Genomic DNA, 21,187 nt, shown 5'->3' on the forward strand with positions numbered 1-21,187 from the left:
AGCAGGATTCAGGGAAGTGCTGAGTGCCTTTGGGGGCCAAGAAATAGCTCAATGAGGCTCAAGCAGTTGCAGAGGGAATTTGCAGCTCTCCACCAAATTTAGTCTATAGAGAACAACCTACTTACTTTCTCAAAAGAAAAACAAAGTTTCATATGGACAGTGACATTCTTTTTTAATAAAAATCAGAATTTACTTATGCATGATGGGCCATCCGTGCTCTACCAGGTGCATTTTGAAAAGCCACAGACAGCTTTCCTGCTGCATAAATAATAATACAAATAAATAGAAATTATAACGTTTTACTTTGGCTGATTATAAGATAACATCAGATGGAAGAAGGAGGAGGATATATCTTTATATCTTAGACCCAAAGCTCCCAGTGCCAGAATTCTAGAAGCAGGCCTAATCCCATGGTCTGGCTCTCATCAGTGGCCAAGAAGACTGAATGAGCAGTGAAATACCTCTTTGATGCTTATTCATCACTCAGCACCAGCACAGAAATTTCAAAGGCCATGTTAAGTGACTTGACAATCTGGAGACAGATGATAAAGTCTCAGCTTCTGATCACTAAACACAATAAATCTCTTGTGAACAGGTGCTACTAATTTTTTTAAAAAAGATCCATCTTGTGCTGTCAGTCATTTTCAGATCAACTACAAGTGAGCCTGTTGACCTGAGGTATACTCAGATTGGGCTAAAATTCAGTAAAATATGAGTTTTGAGAAGGGTACATGTCAATGGAGCAGTGGCAGATGATGAGCTGTCTACCAATATCAGTCCTTCCCTTCTTGAGCAATAAGAAAGTTTTAGCTGGGCACGTGATTAGGTAGAACATTTGCCAGCTTCTCTTGCTGTGACAGACATGTGAGAAACTCTCCAAATGATTTTTCTATTTTTCTTGGGTATATAGCTAATCTGTGTTTCCCAATCCGCCACTGCAGTTAAAAGAGGGCATGCGACTAATTTCTAGCCAATGAAATGTGGGTGGGGATGAGATACCCAATATCTCGCCCCATAAAAAGTATTCCAAGCTCTTTTCACTTGCAGGAGAAGAGAAAGGAATCCACAAGCCTAGAGGAGGTCACAATGTGTGTACCTTCAGAGATACAAATTCTGTTTCAAAAAAGCCATCTTACTGAAGCACTTGCACATGTACACAGAGAATCATTTTCATGGGTGTTCGTTGCAGTATTGCTTATACTAGCAGAAAATTAGAAACAACCTGAATTACATCTACAGGAAAATGGTAAAGCAAATTCTGGAATATCCATAGTAAAAAATATAATGCAACCTTTAAAAAGATTCTATATGGGCTATCATGGAAAGATCTCCAAGACCTATTGCTGATCACAAAAGCAAGCTGAAGGATAATTTATCCCCTAACACAACAAACATTTATTGATGATTTATATGTCAGGTACTGTTTAGAGAGTGGGGATAAAGTAGTGAACTACAGACAAAAATCCTTGCCTATATAAAACTTATGAGCACATAGAATGTACATTTTAATATCCTAAAATTATATATTCATTAATAACATATATATATAGATATACATACACTTATTTCTAAATACAGAGAGAAGATCCAGAATGAGACCCCCAAATTGTTCATGGTGGTAATCTCTAGAGAGGGGAGTGGGGTCAAAGAGGGGATAACAACTTTTTGGTCTATATTCTTCTGTGTTGTTTGCATGTTTATAGGAATGCATTTGTGAATTTGAATCCTTTTTAGTGGAATGCATTCCACTAATGCAACCAAAAAAACTGCTCTTCAGGGGCCTAGCCATGGAACTCCTCAAGGGCCACCACCATAGAAGGATGAACCATGTGTCCACTTTCCTCAACTAGTGTTTTCATCTGCTTTATTTATTTATGCCCATAAGTGAGGTTTCTTTTGATCAAAGATTTCTGTGGCCACAAACGTTTAAGAACAACCAACATTGCTCATAATCAGAAAATTAAAATACACAAGGAATACGGATAGAAATCTCACTTGGGCATAACACTAGACTAATCCCATATCATTTAAGGGTTTTGATTGTCTAGCTCTTTTGTTACTAAGGCTCCTCTGCCTGTAAAGGACAAGACTTAAGCTTTTCAGATGTCAAATAGCACTCAATAAACACCACAAATGAGTTCTGATGTGGAAATGCATTTTCAAATAGAAGAGTTTTTGTTTTATTTTATTTTAAAATTGTGTTAGCACCTAAAAGACCCCTGTAATAGTGAAGATAAAGTTAATCCAGTAATGCATTTACCATAGTAAACCTCCAGAACAGAAACAAATTACTTCCCTCTGATGGAATTTTAAATCAGCGTAAGGGATTAAACAGTATTATCCAGCTGACGGAGAGCGACTTGGAAATTATGGGAAATGGCCATATTGCATAGCTGTTTGCGTTCCAGGAATTCCGTTTGGACCTTCCATGATTAATATGTCTGATATAATTCTGGGGAGCTGGTGTCTTTTCTCCTTTAACTTTTTCATTTCATCTTTTCAAAAGGCTTGCACAAAGCAGAGCCAGGCTTCATGCTCTTCTTTCAGACTGTGGTTTATTATGATCTAGATTTGAATTAAAGCAGTGGAAATGGCCTCACAATTCTACAACTCCACTCTTAGTATTTGGTTGAAACAGAATGCATTCTCCATTGTATTAGCACATGCACAAAATAATGAATTATGGCCTATCTACAAAAATAAACATTGTCTGACAGATTATAGGGTGAGTGAATTGGATGATACAGAGCCTGAAGGTAATCAAAGTTCATTCTTTCTTTTGCCACCTTCCCTTTCAGCTTGCTTTCCTGAGCAGCAGGGTTTGAGAATTCTCTTTTTTCAGTACATTTAAATTAACGCATAACTCAACAGCTATTTCAGATAAAATAGTCTCCCCATTGATCCATCTTTTCCTGAAATATTTTTACCATAGAGACCAATTTTAATTGCCATGAGTTTTTTGTTTAATGTGAATTATTTATATAATTAATCTGTTTTTCTTAGCACTTATTGACAGCCTACCTTCATAGACCATCTCTTCTCCCAAATACCTCATCCTTTCTCCCACTTGTAAACATTCCCATTGTAACCTGTCGTAATAGATAATGTCAGCCACAGAAGGAAATAAAATATCTTAGTATCCATAAGCAAAACAAGAGAGAAAACTGTGTATTTTGTAGGCTTAGTGAATTCTGTGGACTCATAAGCCTTGGACTAATCCTAAGCAAAATTAAATCTTTCTTTGATTTTCCTGGATACTCTAACTTGATGAATGACTTAACTGCTTTGTGTTTCAGTTTTCTGAAAATTGATAGGATAAGATGATAATACCTATCTCATGGGGTGAAGAGTTAAGTGAGATGATATAGGAAGCTATTTCACATATAATGCCTGGCATGTGGAAAGCATTTAGTAAATGGGAGCTGTTATTGCTGTCATTATTATCATCACTATCAGCAATGTGTTTTTGTCTTAAACTGACCAAAAAATATTAAAGTCTGAGAACCAGGACCAAATGTCGGAAAGGTTCTTGGATCCAGATTTTAGTAAAAATCAAGGAAAACCTCCCTAATGATGAGAGAGACAAAAAAAAAAGTGGGGGTTGTATACTAACATTACTACTGAGTTTACAGAAAAAAAAAAAAAAATGGAGGTAAGAGAATATTATAAGGCTGGGTGCAGTGACTCATGCCTATAATCTCAGCACTTTGGGAGGCCGAGGTGGGTGGATCACCTGAGGTCTGGAGTTCAAGACCAGCCTGGCCAACATGGCAAACCCCATCTCTACTAAAAGTACAAAAATTAGCTGGGCGTGGTGGTGCATGCCAGTAGTCCCAGCTACTTGGGAGGCTGAGGCAGGATCATTGCTTGAGCCTGGGAGATGGGGGCCGCAGTGAGCTGAGATCATGCCACTGCACTCCAGCCTGCGAGACAGAGCAAGACTCTGTCTCAAAAAAAAAAAGAGAGAAAGAGAATATTATGAATAACTGTATGTCAACAAATTGGGTAACCTAGATTAACTGGACAAATTCCTAGAAACACAGACATTACCGAAACTGACTTAAGGAGAAATAGAAAATCCAAGCAGACCTGTATCAAGCGAGGAAATGAAATCAGTAATCAGAAATCTTCCAGAGAAAAGCCCAAGACTAGATGTCTTCACAGGTGAATTCTAAACATTTAAAGATGAATTAACACCAATCCTCCTCAAACTCTTTCAAAAAAAACAAAAACAAAAAAACAGAAACAAAAACACTTTCTTAATTACTTTATGAGGCCAGCATTACTTTGATACTAAAGTCAGACAACACAAGCAGAGAAAACTACAAACCAACATATTTTATGAATACTGATTAAAAATTCTCAACAAAATACTAGGAAACCAAGCTCAACAGCATATTGAAAGGATTATACACCCCGAGCAAGTGAAATTTATCCCAGGATTGCAAAAGTGGTAAAATGCATGAAAATCAATGAGTGTAATATACCATATTAATAGAATAAAGGAAGAAAACTATGTGATTGTCTCAATTGATAAAGAAAAAGCATTTGACAAAATCTAACAAATATCCTTTCATGATAAAACCCTCAATACATTAGAAATAGAAGGGAACATCCTCAATTTGATAAAAGCCATGTAGCCCCTAAGATTAGGAACAAGCCAAAGACGCCTGCTTTTATCACTTATATTCAACATAATACTGAAAGACCTAGCCAGAGCAATTAGGCAGGAAAAATAAATAAAAGGCATCTAAATTGGAAAGGAAGAAGTAAAACTATCTTCGCCTGCAGATGATATGATCTTACATTTAAAAACCTTAAGAACACAAACACACACATGCAAATCTGTCGTAGCTAATAAAAAGAATTCAGCAAAGTTGCAGAATACAAATCAACAACAAAAGAAGTTGTATTTTTATGTACTGGCAATGAACACTCTGAGAAGGAAGTTTATAAAAACTGTTTACAATAGCATAAAAAAGAATAAAATTCTTAGGAATAAATTTAACTAAGGAGGTACAAGACTTGTGCACTGAAAACTACAAAGCATTTCTTAAAGAAATGAAAGACAAAAATAAATGGAAACACATTCAGTGTTCATGGATGGGAAGACTTAATACTGTTAAGATGATAATGCTGCCTCAATGTGGTATATCTGTTCAAAGTGACACACAGATTCAATGCAATCCCTATCAAAATCCTAATGGTGTTTCTTGAAGAAATGTGAAAACTGATTCTAAAATTCATATGGAATTTCAGAGGACCAAGAATACAAAGAATAGTCAATACATCTTGAGAAAGAACAAAGTTGGAGAACTCACATTTCCTAATTTCAAAACTTACTTACTGCAAAGCTATATTAATCAAAATGATGTGGTACTGGGATAACAATGGTTATATATAACAATATAGAATTGACAGCCCAGAAATAAACCATCATCTCTATGGTCAAATGATTTTCTCCAAGGGTGTCAAGACGATTCATTGAGGAAAGAATAGTCTCCTCAACAAATGGTGCTAGAAAAACCAGACATCCACATTCAAAAGAATGAAGTTGGGCCCTACCCAAATATGAACAAGAAATTAACTCAAAATAAACTACAAACTTCAATTTAAGAGCTGAAACTATTAAACTGTTGCAAGAAAATATAATGGCAAATGTGTATGATGTCAGATTTGGCAATAGTTTTAACATGACATCAAAAGCACAGGTAAAAATAACAAAAATAGATAAAATTGGACTTCACCAAAATGAAAATTTTTGTATATCAAAAGACACTATCAAGAGAGTGAAAACACAACCCACAGAATAGGAAAAAAAATTTGCAAATCATACATTTGGTAAGGGTTTAATATCCAGAGTATAAAAATAACTCTTACAACTCAGCAACAAAAAGACAAACAACCCAAATAAAAAATGGGCAAAAGAATTGAATAGATTTTTTTTATAAAAGATATACAAATGGCCAATACGTACATGAAAAGATGCTCATTATTAATTATTAGGAAAATGCAAAAAATACCACAGTAAGATACTACTTCACATCTACCAGGATGGCTATAATTTTTAAAAAGGAAAATAAGTATTGTCAAGGATGTGGAAAAATTGGAATCCCCACACATTGCTGGAAGGAATGTAAAATAGTGCAGCTTTCATCCTTGAAAAGTTAAACACAGAGTTAGGATATGGCCCAGCAATTCCACTCCTAGGCATACATCCCAAATAATTGAAAACAGTGACTCAAATAGATATTTATATACCAATGTTCATGCAGCATTATTCACAATAACCAAAAGGTAGAAACACCTAAGTGTTCATCAACAGAAAAACGAATAAATAAAATGTGGTGCATATGTAAATGAAATATTATCCAGCCATAAAAAGGAATGAAGTTCTAATACATGGTAAACATGGATGAACCTCAAAAACATTCTAAGTGAATGAAGTTACACACAAAAAGACAATTATTGTATGATTCTACTTGAATGAAATATCTAGAATAGGCAAACTCATAGAGATAGAATATATAGTAGAGGTTACCAGAGACTACGGAAAGGGAGAAACGAGAAGTTATCGCTTAACGGGTGCAGTTCCTGTTTGGGGTAATGAATATTTTTAGAAATAATGGTGATAATTGCACAACACTGTGAATGTAATTAATGCCACTAAATATGCACTTAAAAGTGGTTAAAATGGTAAATTTTATGTTATATATATTTTACCACAGTAAAAAGGCAAATTAAGAAGTCTATTATAAACATCATTGTTGGCATTTGTAATAGCACCGTACTATGACATATACAAAACGATTCAGTTTTTCTATGCACAATTGAGAAAAGGAAAAGTGGCCTTTATAAACTGGAACTTAAACATATTTTTGGCCAGATAGCTGGAGCAGGCAAAATGTAATTGGTTAAATTGTTTGTATCAGTTCTACCTAAACATATTAATCCATGTCTATAAATGTTTAAAAAAATGAATGCACTGTTACGAGAGAAAAATTCCCAGCACTGAAGATACTAGTAAAAAATTGTATGGTAGCCCAGCAGGGAAATTGTAGAAGGAATTTATACACATGGCAGGATGTTAGACAAGATGAGGGTCTCAAAGGCCTTTCACTTTTTAAGAGTTTAAACTTCTATGAGAATTGTGTACAACTAGAAACTTTCCCAAGGTTAAACAATTTTCCTTTTTCCAGAGACAATGGAAAAGGGCAATTTGGGTTCTGGCATTCCTGATAAAAATTTACTATTCTTGTCTGGTGATGTCTCTACCGAAAATAATCTTTGTTATAAATCTCTTGCCTGAAATTTCCATAGAGCTTATCAGTTTTCATAAAGCAGATCACCTTAAAATGGCTTTTAAAAATTCAGAGTGGAACAGATTCCTCTATGAAATTGTAATATGGAAAATAAAGTTCTCCTAACCCTAATTGTCTTCACAAAAGGGTTTCCAAGGAGAACACCCAGGGATATGACACGAGTAGGAAGGCCATAATAAAGATGTGAGTGTAATTTCCACACATGCTGTCAACCTCAAATATGCAGCCTACTCAGAGGCAATTTGGGCAAAAATTGTCATGGCTATTTGCCAGTGTTGTCACTTCTTGATTTTTTCATCCTAGGGACTGTGTCTTATTCATTCTTGGTCTCACTGATGGTACCACAGTACCATCTTTCAGGCATTCAACTCAGTCTCCTGAGTTGAATTTTCACTCTTCCTAGATTTCCTGTGTCATAAGTTTTTGATAACAAAGGGGATTGTGAAGAGAGGAGATGGGTCAGTGACTCAAACTTATAAAGCAGGGGTAAATGGCACAGTCATCAGAATACATAACTGGGCCACAGAAGGCACATTTAAGTAACAATTTGGAAAACTCAGAATCTAATCAAACACATCTGTGCTTTATATTCTCTACCTGCTGTCTTGCCTAAAATGAAGATGCTTAAATCCCCATTAGTGGGGCAGGGCTGCCCATCTATGGAAAAACAGAGCCGGACTCCAATCTGCTTTGTGTGTCTTCAGAACAGCTGCCAGCTGATCAGAAAACATTTAATGTGGGGGATCCAGTGTGGGGCAGGATGAACACAGCTGGTTGACACAGCAAGCAGTTAGAAACAACAACAACAAAAATGCCATTTGATTCGTGGGCTGAGCCAATCCATCTGGGAAATCTCTCAAAGAAAGTAGCTGGAAATGACATTTCAGCTCTGATTTTCCCAGTCAAGTCTGCGCCTTAAGCCAAAGACTCAAAAATAGCACTCCATCTAGATGGTGTAAACACAGTGACACTTGAATCTCTTCACTTTGGTCTTTCGAGAGTGATTTTAACTCTTTCAGAGATAACATGGGAGACTGAAGGGGCTGGGTGCTGGAAACGAGACTGTCCACATCTTGTTTCCAGAAAATAGATTACTCTGCTGGCGGTTGATTCTTGGATTTCCTATCATGAGATCTGAACCCTGGGCCTGATGTACAGTGAGGCGTGCGACTGGCATTTGCAGAAGCCTTGACATCCCACACTGCAGTTCATGATTGGTGTCAGACAAAGAAGCGTATTAAATGACTGCCGGCCCGGTGATAAGGCCGGTTATTACCGAGGTGTAGTTTCCCCAGGTCTAAAGACTCATAGTGGTGCCACTGAAGCATGCTGGGGAGAAGATAAAATTTAATTAATAATTTCCTTAGAGGCCAACGGTCTATTACAACTATGTTCCTTGCTGTTCTCTACAATGACCTTATAGCTCGTAAACATTATAGATGCATGCTTGGTCATAGTCTCATCCCTGGGTTTAATTTATGGCTCAGGTTGCATTGTGTAATTAGCTAGTCTGAAATGAAGGTTTTCAGATGCTGAAAACATTTAAAATAGACTCTGCATAAGGTAGGGTGTGCCTTCCTCCCTTCTGTTCAGTTCAATGCCTGTAATACATAGTATAATTTCCTGGATTAATAATACACATATGATGAAGCTGGGGATGAAGGTGAAGTCTGCTTTTGAGTTACATATAGGGGAAGAATTTTGGTTTATGTTAGATTTGGAGATTCTGGACACTAAATTAGGTAGCTTTTTCTGTATTCCATAGCGTAGCTCAAACTAAGTGTTTTTAGAAACACAAAATTACAAAACAATGATGTAACATGGGGTTAAATTTTTCTCCACTACAGTAAAACACTTGTTTCTTTGTATGTGACTACAATTTATTTTGGACCTATTATGTGGCCAACACTTTGTAGAGCTGTGGTAGAAACAAACAAACAAAAAGCCCCAATTATCTCTGGGATTCGTGCCTCAAAATCAGAGAAGTAGTACATGTTTAATAAATATCTGTTGAATGCATGAGTCCATGAATTGATTGTGGGATATTTTATATATTAAATTATTTTAAAAAACGGGCAATGTTCATATGATCAGAAAAGTAATAATAAAGTAGATTAAAAATGATAGTTGCTATCTTCCTAAAATTGAGAACTAATGTTTGCTGAATGCCTCCATCCAGGCCCTGTGGTACGAGGAATACAGAGAATACAGCAGTGAATACTGATTCAGACTTTAAAGGCTGACTGTCCGATAGCAAAAGTGACGCCCTCAACTTGCCAGAATGAAGCCCAAACTTTAAGTATTACATTTTCTACAATTATCTTTGGCATATTCCCCTTTCCAGCCTATGCTATATCCAAATTAGATGGGCTTTGTTCTAGTGCCTGGCCAGAATAGAGTCTGAAATACCTGTTGAATATATAACATTAAAAGAAAACTAATCACTAGGAACCCCTGTGCTGTTTGCTGTTGGCGACCCCTCTAGTTAGATATTCTTCCTCAGTTGCTAGTCCATGAGTCCATGACAACTCTCTCTGCCTGTTCTTCAAGATCTACTTCAAACACCATCTAGAATACAGAAGTGCATTTTTGGTATTCATGTCATTTGATCACTCAGTCACTCATTTGTATATATCTCACCTCTTTCTAAAATGGCTAAGGCATCACATGATAGAATTGCATAGAAGGAGAGGAATACCTATGCTTTGTAAAGATATAGTTTTCAGTGCCAAATTAAGCCACTTTATTCCAATTCTCATCCACATTTCACATGATGATGATGAGATCAGTTAATACAGTTAACACTATTGACAGAGCATTTATTATTTGCTCTGGACTATGTTAACTTCTTCCTATATAATTATTTCACTTACATACACAATGCCACCATGATATATATATATATAATTATTCTCATGATATAAGTGAAGAAACTAAAACAGATACACTAAGTAAACCTGTCCCAAATCACATCATAACAGTAGTGTCTAAGTCTAAATCTTTGCTCTTAGCCACTACATTACCCTGCCTCTCTCATAATTCTCAGCTAATGACACACAGATGTGAAAGTGTGTATATTGAACTGTATCCTTGAAGAAGGCAACTTGAATATTCCATTTGCCTGTCTGATGCCAACTATCCAAATTTGTGTAGTCACTCGACCACCTGGTTATTGAGTTTACATTAACACAAAAATCTGGATATTTGAAAAACTGTGGTGCTCAAGCAAGCATTTCAAATATCATCTAAATTCCTAGCTTCATATAATACCCAGGCAAGGCATTTTTCATGAAAACAGGACAAAAGAGATCTGAGCTAAGAAAAAAAAAGACAGAAAATTTTAGACAAAAAGTATGTATTGCTTAATCAATTCCAGTGAAAAAAATGAATTTTCCTGTAGCCCACCAGCACATTTCACAGAATCATAGTTGTCCCAGTGTGATACTTTATGAAAACAGTATATTTCAGGATATTACAACCAGATTAAATCCAACTGAAAGTCAAATAAAGGAAGAAAGACATTAGGAATGAAATAAATTTTGGATCAATCTAGATTCATCACCAACTGATATGATTGGGATCTGTGTCACCACCAAATCTCATATTGAATTGCAATCTGTAAAGTTAGAGGTGGGGCCTGGTGAGAGGTGATAGGATCATGGGGACAGTTTCTTTTGAATGGTTTAACACCATTTCCCTTGGTACTGTTGTCACGATAGTAAGCTCTTTTGAGATCTGGTTGTTTGAAAGTGTGTAGCACCTCCCCCACCCATGCTCCAGCGATTTGAATACTGGCTCCCCCTTTGCCCTCTACCATGACTGCAAGTTTCCTGAGGCCTCCCCAGGAGCTGAGGAGATGCTAGCATCATGCTGCCTGTACAGGCTGCAGAACTGTGAGCCAGTTAAACCTTTTTTGTTTATAAATTACCCAGTCTCAGGTATTTCTTTATAGCAATGCAAGAACGAACTATTACATTATCCATTGTCATAGTTGAACAGAACTCTCCTATAGCTATGGAGGATCTTAACATGTTGTTTCAAATAAAAATAAAGACACCATTCTGAACCGTCTTTACATTTAGAATATGCCAGTTTCTATATTCATCCAGGAAACTCACCATCTAAGTTTCCCCTAAAGCAGCTGTTCCTGGGGGGTACCCACCAATTTATAAAGTTATAAAGCCCAAAGAGATGGCCCACAGGAATTCACTTCAGCCTGAGTGATGACTACCTGATTCCTCCAGTTATTAGCAAATTTTTCTGTTTGCTCTCTCTTGATTTTTAATTCTTGCACAAGTCACATCATACATTGCAAAGGATATAATATTCTTCAAACCTAACACCTCAGTCCTCAATAGTTGTTTTTTTCCTTGCCCGTTTTTTTTTTTAAAGAGTTGATCCATAGTTTTTCAAGCTATGCTTCATGTATGGTGACCACCTTGGTTTCTGAACTTTTCTTGGTTATTTCAATACATAAAATGCCTGAACTTAATTGAAGGGTGAGAGAGAGAAGAAGGGTGAGAGAGAGAACAAGGGAGAGGAAAAAGGAGAGAAGAAAGAAGGAAAAAGAAAGAAGAGAGGAGAGACAAACAGAGGGGGAAGGAAGGTAGAAAAGGAGAGAGAGAAAGAAGGGGGAATGTGGCTAGAAATACAAGAGTGTCATAGAATCGATATGGAAAAAAATCCTTTAACCTGCTATCACATATACTGGCTCAAATTCTGCTTTTAGTGAATTTCCCCCAAATACGAAAAAATAAGTAGGTAGAGTTTTCAAGAATATTGAAAAACTAAAAACCATAAAATGTCTGAGAATAGAGGATAGGTTAAATGAATTAAGGTTAATGTCATGGGCTTTATAAACTACTGAAAGTCACGTGATATAAGAGTATTTGATGACATAGGTGTGATCTATTCCTAATACAGAAGCATGCATGGTCAGTCTCATCCCCAGGTTTAATTTATGGCCCAGGGTACACTGCATAATCAGCTGGACTAAAATGAAGATTTTCAGATGCTGTGAACATTACAAATTCTGCATAAGTTACAGTGTGGTATAGCATAAGCCCTGATTTCATTTAAAAGATATATGCATTGAATAAAGAGATAATAATTTCCACAAAAATGTTCACAAAACATACCTTTGGGTGCTTTAAGCATCTCTTGTTCTGAACCTGTCATTTTCTCTTTAGTTGATTAAATAGCATAAGCAATTTAAAATTTTTCTACTCATGCTTTTTGCATTTTCTTCGTTTTCCAAAGTCCATACAACTTTTATAGTCAGTTAAACATCATGCTATTAAAAAAATAATTAATGTCAGAGGCTGTAAGTTTTTTTAAGACACTCCTCTAACACAAAGCACCCAAAAGGAACTTCTTGGAGGTGGATGCTTGTCTTTACAATGGTCAACAGATACAAGATTGCAGACAACGCATTTGCAAGTCTCTGACAGATGTTATGAGAATTTCCCATGAACTGGAAATGAAGCCTCTGAGGAACAAGGACTTGAATCACTAAATATCAGTTCCATCCCAGAGCACTGCAGAAGTTTTGCTACTGTCTGATCGGGGGATAGGAGGAGCAAGAAGGCTGTGCTTCTGCCTTGGAGAATGACGTTATTAACTTATCACATTAGAATATCAAGGAAGATAGGAAGGAGTATGTATATATCTTTCTGCGTGTACCTGTCTATATGAGCTTAGCAGGTAATTCCCAGACCTACAAAACTTGGCACACAAAGGAAGCAGCAGCACCAAAATAGTGAAGGATTGATTGGAGTACCCCAAAATCTTATGCAATAAAAAGAACCTCAGCTGGTTAACATTTTACCCGTTCCCTCTTTAATTGTGAATAATAACATTGAATGTTTCAGCCTATTTTTCCCCAAAATGGTCTCCAACTTCTAGTTTTTTCTGTAAATAGCATGCATGATATGCAAAGGTTTTCTCAGTAAACAGCTATAGAAGCAAAACAAAACAAAAATTTAGTCACAACTAAAAGTGTAAGAAGATGACAGCCTCGGTCCTCTAAATGACTGGATTGGATTCTTACGTATTTAAAAAATAAATGTAGTCATTATTTTAAAGTCAAGGATGTTTCCATATCACCTACAAAATTGATGTGAATGAAAATTCTTCCAGATCTATTTTGATTAAGAAATATATTGGCACTTATAACACTGATGGGAAAATGGATTCAACACAACATTCCTTGGGATTATTAGATGTGTTTACCCCACTATAATCTTATTTATCCTATTCACACCTTTAGTAAATATCATACCTTCTTGTAATAGTAAATCAGAATGAATATCAATTAGAACTGGAATTCTAAATATATACAATCTGTAACGTATATAATATATACAGTCTGTAGGTTGGTCTTAAATGTACTATTAAAAATGCTAGTTCAAGTTGGCAAACATATCAATACAATTTCTTTTTGTCTGGATCTCAGCTCTTCAGAAGAATGACTGCCCTGTTGATTTTAAAATATTGTTCATTTTTCTAGTTAAATAAATATTTCCACATCAGAAAAGAAGGTTCTATTATGTTAACTTTACAGAATATCAGTTTCATGGTGAGTTCAGAATCAGACATACTTGACTTGTCAGAATCATGAAATTGTAGGATTAGACGTACATAAGTTAGATACCAATTTATAAAGGAATAAAATAGACAGAGAATCAACTTTTGGAATATATGATTGCAAAGAAAAAAGCAAATAGAAAATAAGAATCACCCAAGAGTGCATCACACCCATGGAGAATAAAGTACAATCGTGGCACTCTATTTTACTTAGCAATAAATTAAAAGTAAATTGTTTAAATATTATTTATTGCTTTTCAACTTTATGAGATAACTCATTGAATAAACCCTCCACCTTAATAGTGGTTACAAAAGAGAATATAAACACAATCAACCCTGACGATATAAAAGGGGAAGAGTATAGAAAAGGAGGAAGGAAGTGGGAGCTAACATTCTCATCTAACACAGTGGGAAGTCAAGATAAAATAGCTGGCCAGGCACGGTGTCTCATGCCTGTAACCCAAGCACTCTAGGAGGCTGAGGCAGGCAGATTGCTTGAGCCCAGGATCTCAAGACCAGCTTGGGCAACATAGTGAAACCCTGTCTCTACAAAAAAATACAAAAATTAGCTGGGCATGGTAGTGTACACCTATAATCCCTGGTACTTGGGAGGCTGAGGTAGGAGGATCACTTGAGCCCAGGAGGTGGAGGCTGCAGTGAGCTTTGATTGTACCACTGCACTCCAGCCTGGGCAACAGAGTGAGACCCTGTCTCAAAAACAAACAAACAAAAAACAAAAACAACTTAATAGCTTAAGTTGGTGAAACAAGAAATAGAAGTTTCATGGTGACATTTAAACTTACAAAGGCAAGCAACGGAACTAAAATAGTAACTGGCAAAAATCAGAATGGAGTCATTTTTAAAAAGTCAGATAAGTTATGGAAGTAAATCCTTATTTTTCACAGTTGAGGAGTTAATAGAAAGATATTAAATGTATATATCAAGAAATAGTGATATATGCATGTTCTCACTGATACGTGGGAACTAAAAAAGTTGATCTCATGGAGGTAGATAGTAGAGTGGCAGTTACCAGTGGTTAGGAAGGGCATAGGGGAGGTGAGAATAAAGAGAGGTAGATTAATGAGTACAAAAATATAGTCAGATAGAAGAAATAAGTTCTAGTGTTCGATAGCACAGCAGGGTGACTATGGTTATCAATAATTTATTATATATTTAAAAATAGCTAAAAGAGAAGATTTGGTATCTTCTCAACATGAAGGAATAATAAATCTTTGAGGTGATGGATATCCCAAGTTACCCTGATATGATGATTACACATTGTATGCATGTATCAAAATATCACATGTACCCCATAAATATGAACAATTACTATATATCAATAAAACTATAACAAACCGAAGGAAAAAAAGAATCACTCAAGATATGTAGAATACTATTGAGAAAGACTCATTTCAAGGGTCATTTCTGAGCTTTAGGATAACTCTAGACAGTTTCCTCCACCCAACTGTTCTGTGATACACACATCAGGAAACACTAAATGCATTGTCATGGTTCACCCAGGTTGCCAAGTGAAGTGCTCCTGGAGACAGCCAGGTGCCAATTATGAAGTTGGCACCTTCCTGATTATCCCACATCCTGATAAGGAAGACAGATGCTGCCACTTCCTGAAACCCCTGGTTGTACCCACCTGGGCCTCCTGACAACCACCAACTATCACTGAAGTGCTGTTCATGGGGGCCAGGTTACTTCCAGACAATTTAAGACATTTACATTGCCCTCTGCTTTCTCTGAGCTCTTAATTTATAACTCTTTTCTGTTTGTGTATAAACTCTTTTAGTCCTTTGCCCATATTAATCCTTCTTGGTACCATTTGGAAAGACATGATATTGGTTTAATTCTCTCTGGTTCTCTCCACAACCTCCCAAACTGGTAGGGAAAAAAATGAAGACACATTTGGGTATGATGTAATCTAGCAAGTTCCTTTTTATTACAGATCAATCTTTAGAGAAAGACAAAGTCTCCTGAAAGCAATAAAAAGGTGAGGCCTCTAAAATTTTCTTTAATTCAATCATCTCCGGAAGCTTTTTATAATGAAGCTAACGACAACTCTTGTTATCTATGCTTATAATAATTCCAGTCGAATGCATAACACTTTAGGGTTTATCTTGTTCATTTTTCATAATAAATCCCTATTTTACAGATAAAAAACTGAAGCATAGAGAGATTAAGGATTTTCCTATGGCCACGTGGATCTTTAGTAGCAGATGTGGGATTTAAACTTTAGATTTGTCAAAAATCAAACACTCACAAAAATAGTGCTTACAACTGCCCTATTATTTTCCTTGCCATGGTCTTTTTTGAGGGTTGCAAACTCAGATGCCAGGCAGATAATCTCCATGAGGGGAGCAGGCTGGAAGGGAAATATGGCAACCTAGAATACTCCTACATGATCTACAGGGTGATCACTATTGGCCAACTCCAGCTAACTGTGGTCATGAAGGCTACATGTACACACTGTGGCCACAGGATCAGATTTGTCAAGGGAAGACAGACATATAGATTTTTTTTAACATTTAAAAATTGTATGTTTTTCAAATGTTGGCAACTCGTTTAAAATATTTTAACTGGCTGCACAAAAGCCTTCTGTAGAGAGAGTTCAGATCTTGGGCCACCAGAGCTCTTCTCTCCTCTCCTCTCTTTTCTCTTCTCCTCTCCTCTCCTCTCTTTTCTCCTCCCCTCTCTCCTCTCCCCTCTCCCTTCTCTCTTGTCTTCTCTTCTCTCTTCTCTTTCTTCTTGAGATGGAGTCTCACTGTGTCACCTAGGCTGGAGTGCAATGGGGTGATCTCAGCTCACTGCAACCTTCACCTCCCGGATTGAAGTGATTATCTTGCCTCAGCCTCCTGAGTACCTGGGACTACAGGCACACACCACTATGCCTGGCTAAGTTTTGTATTTTTAGTAAAGATGAGGTTTCACCATGTTGGCCAGGCTAGTCTCGAACTCCTGACCTCAGGTGATCCACCCACCTCGGACTCCCAAAGTGCTAGGATTACAGGCATGAGCCACCATGTCCAGCCTATTCTTTCTTTCTTTAGGCTCAAATCTTAACAGGTGTGATAATAACATGCTGCTTCAAAGAAACACTGCATTTTTGGCTTTTAAATTTCTCTCTCTACTATAGTTAAGGAGTTGAGTGACAAACTGTCTTTCTCATGTCTGCTTTCGGAGGCAAAGTCAAAACTGAGCAGGCTTGGTGGAAGCCTGATTTTCCAGGTGGAAATGAGAATCCCTCCCTCTGCCTCCTCCAGGCTGTTGTGTGAGCGTTTGCGCAAGTTGCCTCCAGTTTTCTCATGTGGTTCGGCTACATAGTGTCTTCTACTGAGTCTAGCTATATTTTGTCTTGGAGGAGGAAGAAAAAAAAAATCCCTGTTAGACTGCAAAAAAATATAGCTCGGCTTCAATCTTCTCTGCCCAAATTTTGGGGATAATGGTAAATTCCACACTCACCAACCACTTTTTTTTTTTTTTTTTTTTTTTTTTTTAGCATACCCTGGTTTAAAGAAAAAAAAAAAAAAAAAAAGGGAACAGTAACCTCCAAAGTAGGGAGGTTTAGGTTGGACAGAGCAACCTACAATCTTGACATTAAGTAATTTGGAAAATTACTTTAAAAATCTACAGTGAGGCTGGCACAGTGGCTCATGCCTCCCAGCACTTTTGGGAGGCCGAGGTGGGCAGATCACCTGAGGCCAGGAGTTCAAGACCAGCCCAGCCAACAGGACGAAACCCCGTTGCTACTAAAAATACAAATATTAGCCAGGCGTGGTGGCGCATGCCTGTAATCCCAGCTACTTGGGAGGCTGAGGCAAGAGAATCCCTTGAACCCAGGAGGCAGATGTTGCAGTGAGCCGAGATCGTGCATCACTGCATTTCAGCCTGGGCGACAGAGCAAGGCTCTATCTCAACAACACAACAACAAAAATTATGGTGAAGGGTACTCTTTAAATATAATCCTTTGGGTTACAATTAAACACTCTGCAACAACAGAAACAAAACTCTCTGCCTTGGGGTTTTGACTCACACAGACCTCTAAATTCATTCATCCCTCTCAGTTTCTTCCAGAGACGTTAGCATCAGCAAATCAATCTTGCTCACTGTTGTACCCCAGCACCTGGCACAAACATTGGTAAATATTTGTTGAATAGATGAATAAAATGAAAGAAGGGCTCAGATCAGTTGGGACCAAGATAACATCTATGCAGTGATTTATTCATTCAAATATGTTGGAATGAACTCAGGTCCCTAAGGAGCGTACTCCAGGAAAAAAAGGTGGCCACTGTTGAGATCACTGTGAGGCTTTTGTTTTGCTCTGTAGGGTGGAATCCGAGGGCAACAGCTGATTGTGTCTTGACAAAAGAGTAGGAAGGAGGATTTCTGAGTGAATATGTGGGTGGAAAGGCAAGAGAAAATAGCCAAAAACTTGGGGGGCAAATGGGTAAGATTTGGAAAAGAAAAAAGATGTTGTATGTGACACAACTCTTTCAGTCTCTCCATAAAACCTTCAGTAACATGTTCACTATCATCAATGATTTTAGAATCGAATAACATGGTCAGTATTAATAATATAGCTATCGCACATGCTTAACATAGAAAAGCAAATATAAATACAAAAAATACAACAAAATCTCTGGAGCAAAGAGTCTCAGGTGAAACAGCCAACGAAATAAAACCTTATACTTCAACATGAAAATCACTCAAAGGTACGCGGAAAGCACTGTTGATTTACGCAAAGACATTTACTGAGCATTTACTGGTGATGTTATGGCAAACAAGACAGTCATGGGCATGGTCCCTGCCCTCAAGGAGAGAGAGGCAATACATCTAAGAAATAGGACTGTATCAGTGATGGGGGCTCTGAAGGGAATAAACAGGAGGTGGTATAAGATAATGATAATGGATTGGATTTAATATTAAATTGGTGGTCAGGGCTGACCTCTCTGAGGAGTGACAACTGAGCCTAAATGTGAAGGATAAAAAGAGACCAGACATAAGAATGTCTGTGGATAAAGCTTTCCAAGAAGAGAGAAGAGAGATGTGCAAATGGCCAGATGTAGCAGTTGGTCAGGCGGGCAGGGGCCAGATCAGGGAGACAGAGAACATAACCAGGTCTGCAAGGATAATGGGTAGAGGGGCAAAGTCTCAGGGAAGTTGACTGAAATGCAGAGGTAAAATGTAATCACAACACAAGGGCCTTGACATGCCCCATCTCTGGGGGAAATGTTCTCAAACACTAGCCCTCCAGGGGGCAGGAAATAATGTAGTCTAGTTAATTGCCCTTCGGGACTGCTCTGTGTATGAATGTAAAATTAGGGATTATCCAGCCCCAGATGCAAATGAAAAGGGCACAGTGGGTCACTGGTTTTCCTGAAGACTCTTCTCACTTGAGGTAGAAGTGAAAATGCCAATTACCCTCATTTCTGTGGAAGGGAACTGGGAGAGGAGAAACACCAGAGAATTGTGCTTCCGATTGGCTTGAAAATCATAACAACGACCCCAAAATTAGGAGAAAAGGAAAAAGAAAAGCCCTTTGCTCTTGGGACCTTAAGTGATTAGAAAGAGTTGTTATTTGGCTGATTTTCACACTTCATTAGCATATGCCCGATTTAATGAGGGAACATGCTGGGGGGTTGGCACGGGTGAGGGCAGCTCTTTCTACCCACAGACTAGAAACTGGGGCAGTAGCATTGGGAGCGCTTAATTACGCCAGCAAGGCAACAGAGATCAGTGCACAAAGGGGGATGAGCATATGATGGGGACTTGGAACAAGAACAGAAAGATACCCCAATGTCTGTCTTCACCTCTGAGCACACCTGCACTGAGCCATAAGGCAGCATTGCCTAATATCCCTCCCAAGGATAAATCCACCTGTGATAAACCTCACACTCTCTTTCTTTTGCCTCAGACACCTAGATTTTCTTCTCTGAAAATCCTACAATGGCAAGAAGAGTGAAACATTATATTATGATTGTCCACATTCCATTTAGCACTGAAGAGAGGAGGAAGCAAGTGGGATAGTGTTTTGGGGGCAGAATAAATTGAACTCTTGAGGAAAAGTCAGACCTTCACATTTTGATTCTGAACTAGAGTAGATACACAAGTGGAGCAGAAAGGACAAAAGTCACAACCAATGCTGCAAATTCGTCAATGTTTAGGCTTTCTTTTCCTCCATTCAAAACACCCCAAAGGAAGATGAAAAAGAAGAAAAGGCAAAGAGAGGCTACCTGCAAAGGAAGGACTCAACTATGCCCAGTCACCTGTCTTTTAGGACCTGTTTCTCTGCTTGTGTCCTTTGGAAGGACATATATATATAACACAAAAAGTAGGGAGTAGAATGGTGTGGGTCTTTTTGAAAAGTGGCAGGGAATTTTACAACTATCACACCATATCTTACCTTAGCACCACGTTCAATGTCATGTAACTATCATACTGCTATTTCTTAGTCCATTGGTCTATTCTGAGATATTTTGCCAATCTTTTTCTGCTTCTTATAACTCCTCAGTGTCGATTCCCCCTTTTTCTATTAAGAAAATATTATTTTTCATTTTTCAGTCCAATCTGCTGTGTGTATGTGTGTGTGGTATGTGCACGTGTGCATGTGCGTTTGTACAGCTTACAGGTCTGAGCTAATCGGCATATTCCCTGCCCCTGGCAACAGTGATTGGTTCAGGCATTAAAAAAAATCCAACTTGGACCAATGAGAGTTAGGTCCAGATTTTCACTGCTACATTGAGAAGATTCCAACATATTACTTTTACTCTCTTCACACTCACTCCTCAAAGCTCTCCAAACATGTCAAACATTTTCATACCTCTGTGCTTTTGCAGATGCTATTCCACTTCTTGAATGAATGAAGAAATCCATCAGTTCTTCCATATGTTATTTTGGCTTGAATCCCCAAACCTTATGCTACCATATTTAATTTAATAAGCACACACTCACTACTATTTATTATACCAGACCACTGGCTGTCTCCCAGCAACCCATTCTTTTCTTCTTCTGCCAATAATCCCAACTTTCCCTTTTCTTATCCTCAAGTAAAATTTGAGAGGTGCTGATTCCTCCCTCCACATGAGAATGAGGCCTTAATTGGCCTAATTCATCAGATATTCCATCTTACCGAATATAGGGAATAGATTTAGGGATAAGCACAGAATCCAAACAGAGCTAATGAGATGTTAGGAGATGTTTCCTAAGGGTTTAAGGAGATGTGGAACCCTGCACTATGGCAGACAATTTTCTACCACAAAGAGGCTGGAACAGCT

The 21,187-nt window shown here is 37.6% G+C and overlaps 1 protein-coding gene across 16 annotated transcripts in view; it reads right to left on the reverse strand.

The window, feature by feature from the left end:
• The window catches only part of PPP2R2B (protein phosphatase 2 regulatory subunit Bbeta), a 503,044-nt gene that overhangs the window by 188,057 nt on the left and 293,800 nt on the right, over nt 1-21,187 (reverse strand). Inside the window, exon 2 of one of the 16 annotated variants that reach the window (XM_058439989.1) lies at nt 8,599-8,651. The exons of 14 other annotated variants lie outside the window; for them this stretch is intronic. In XM_058439989.1, the coding sequence (XP_058295972.1) occupies nt 8,599-8,651 (53 nt within the window). Of the gene's footprint in view, nt 1-8,598; nt 8,652-12,460; nt 12,516-21,187 lie in introns of those variants that run through there. One more of the 16 variants, XM_058439992.1, reaches the window with a different exon arrangement.

Source organism: Hylobates moloch, unplaced genomic scaffold (genome assembly GCF_009828535.3).
Source record: "Hylobates moloch isolate HMO894 unplaced genomic scaffold, HMol_V3 SCAFFOLD_6, whole genome shotgun sequence".
Taxonomy (NCBI): domain Eukaryota; kingdom Metazoa; phylum Chordata; class Mammalia; order Primates; family Hylobatidae; genus Hylobates; species Hylobates moloch.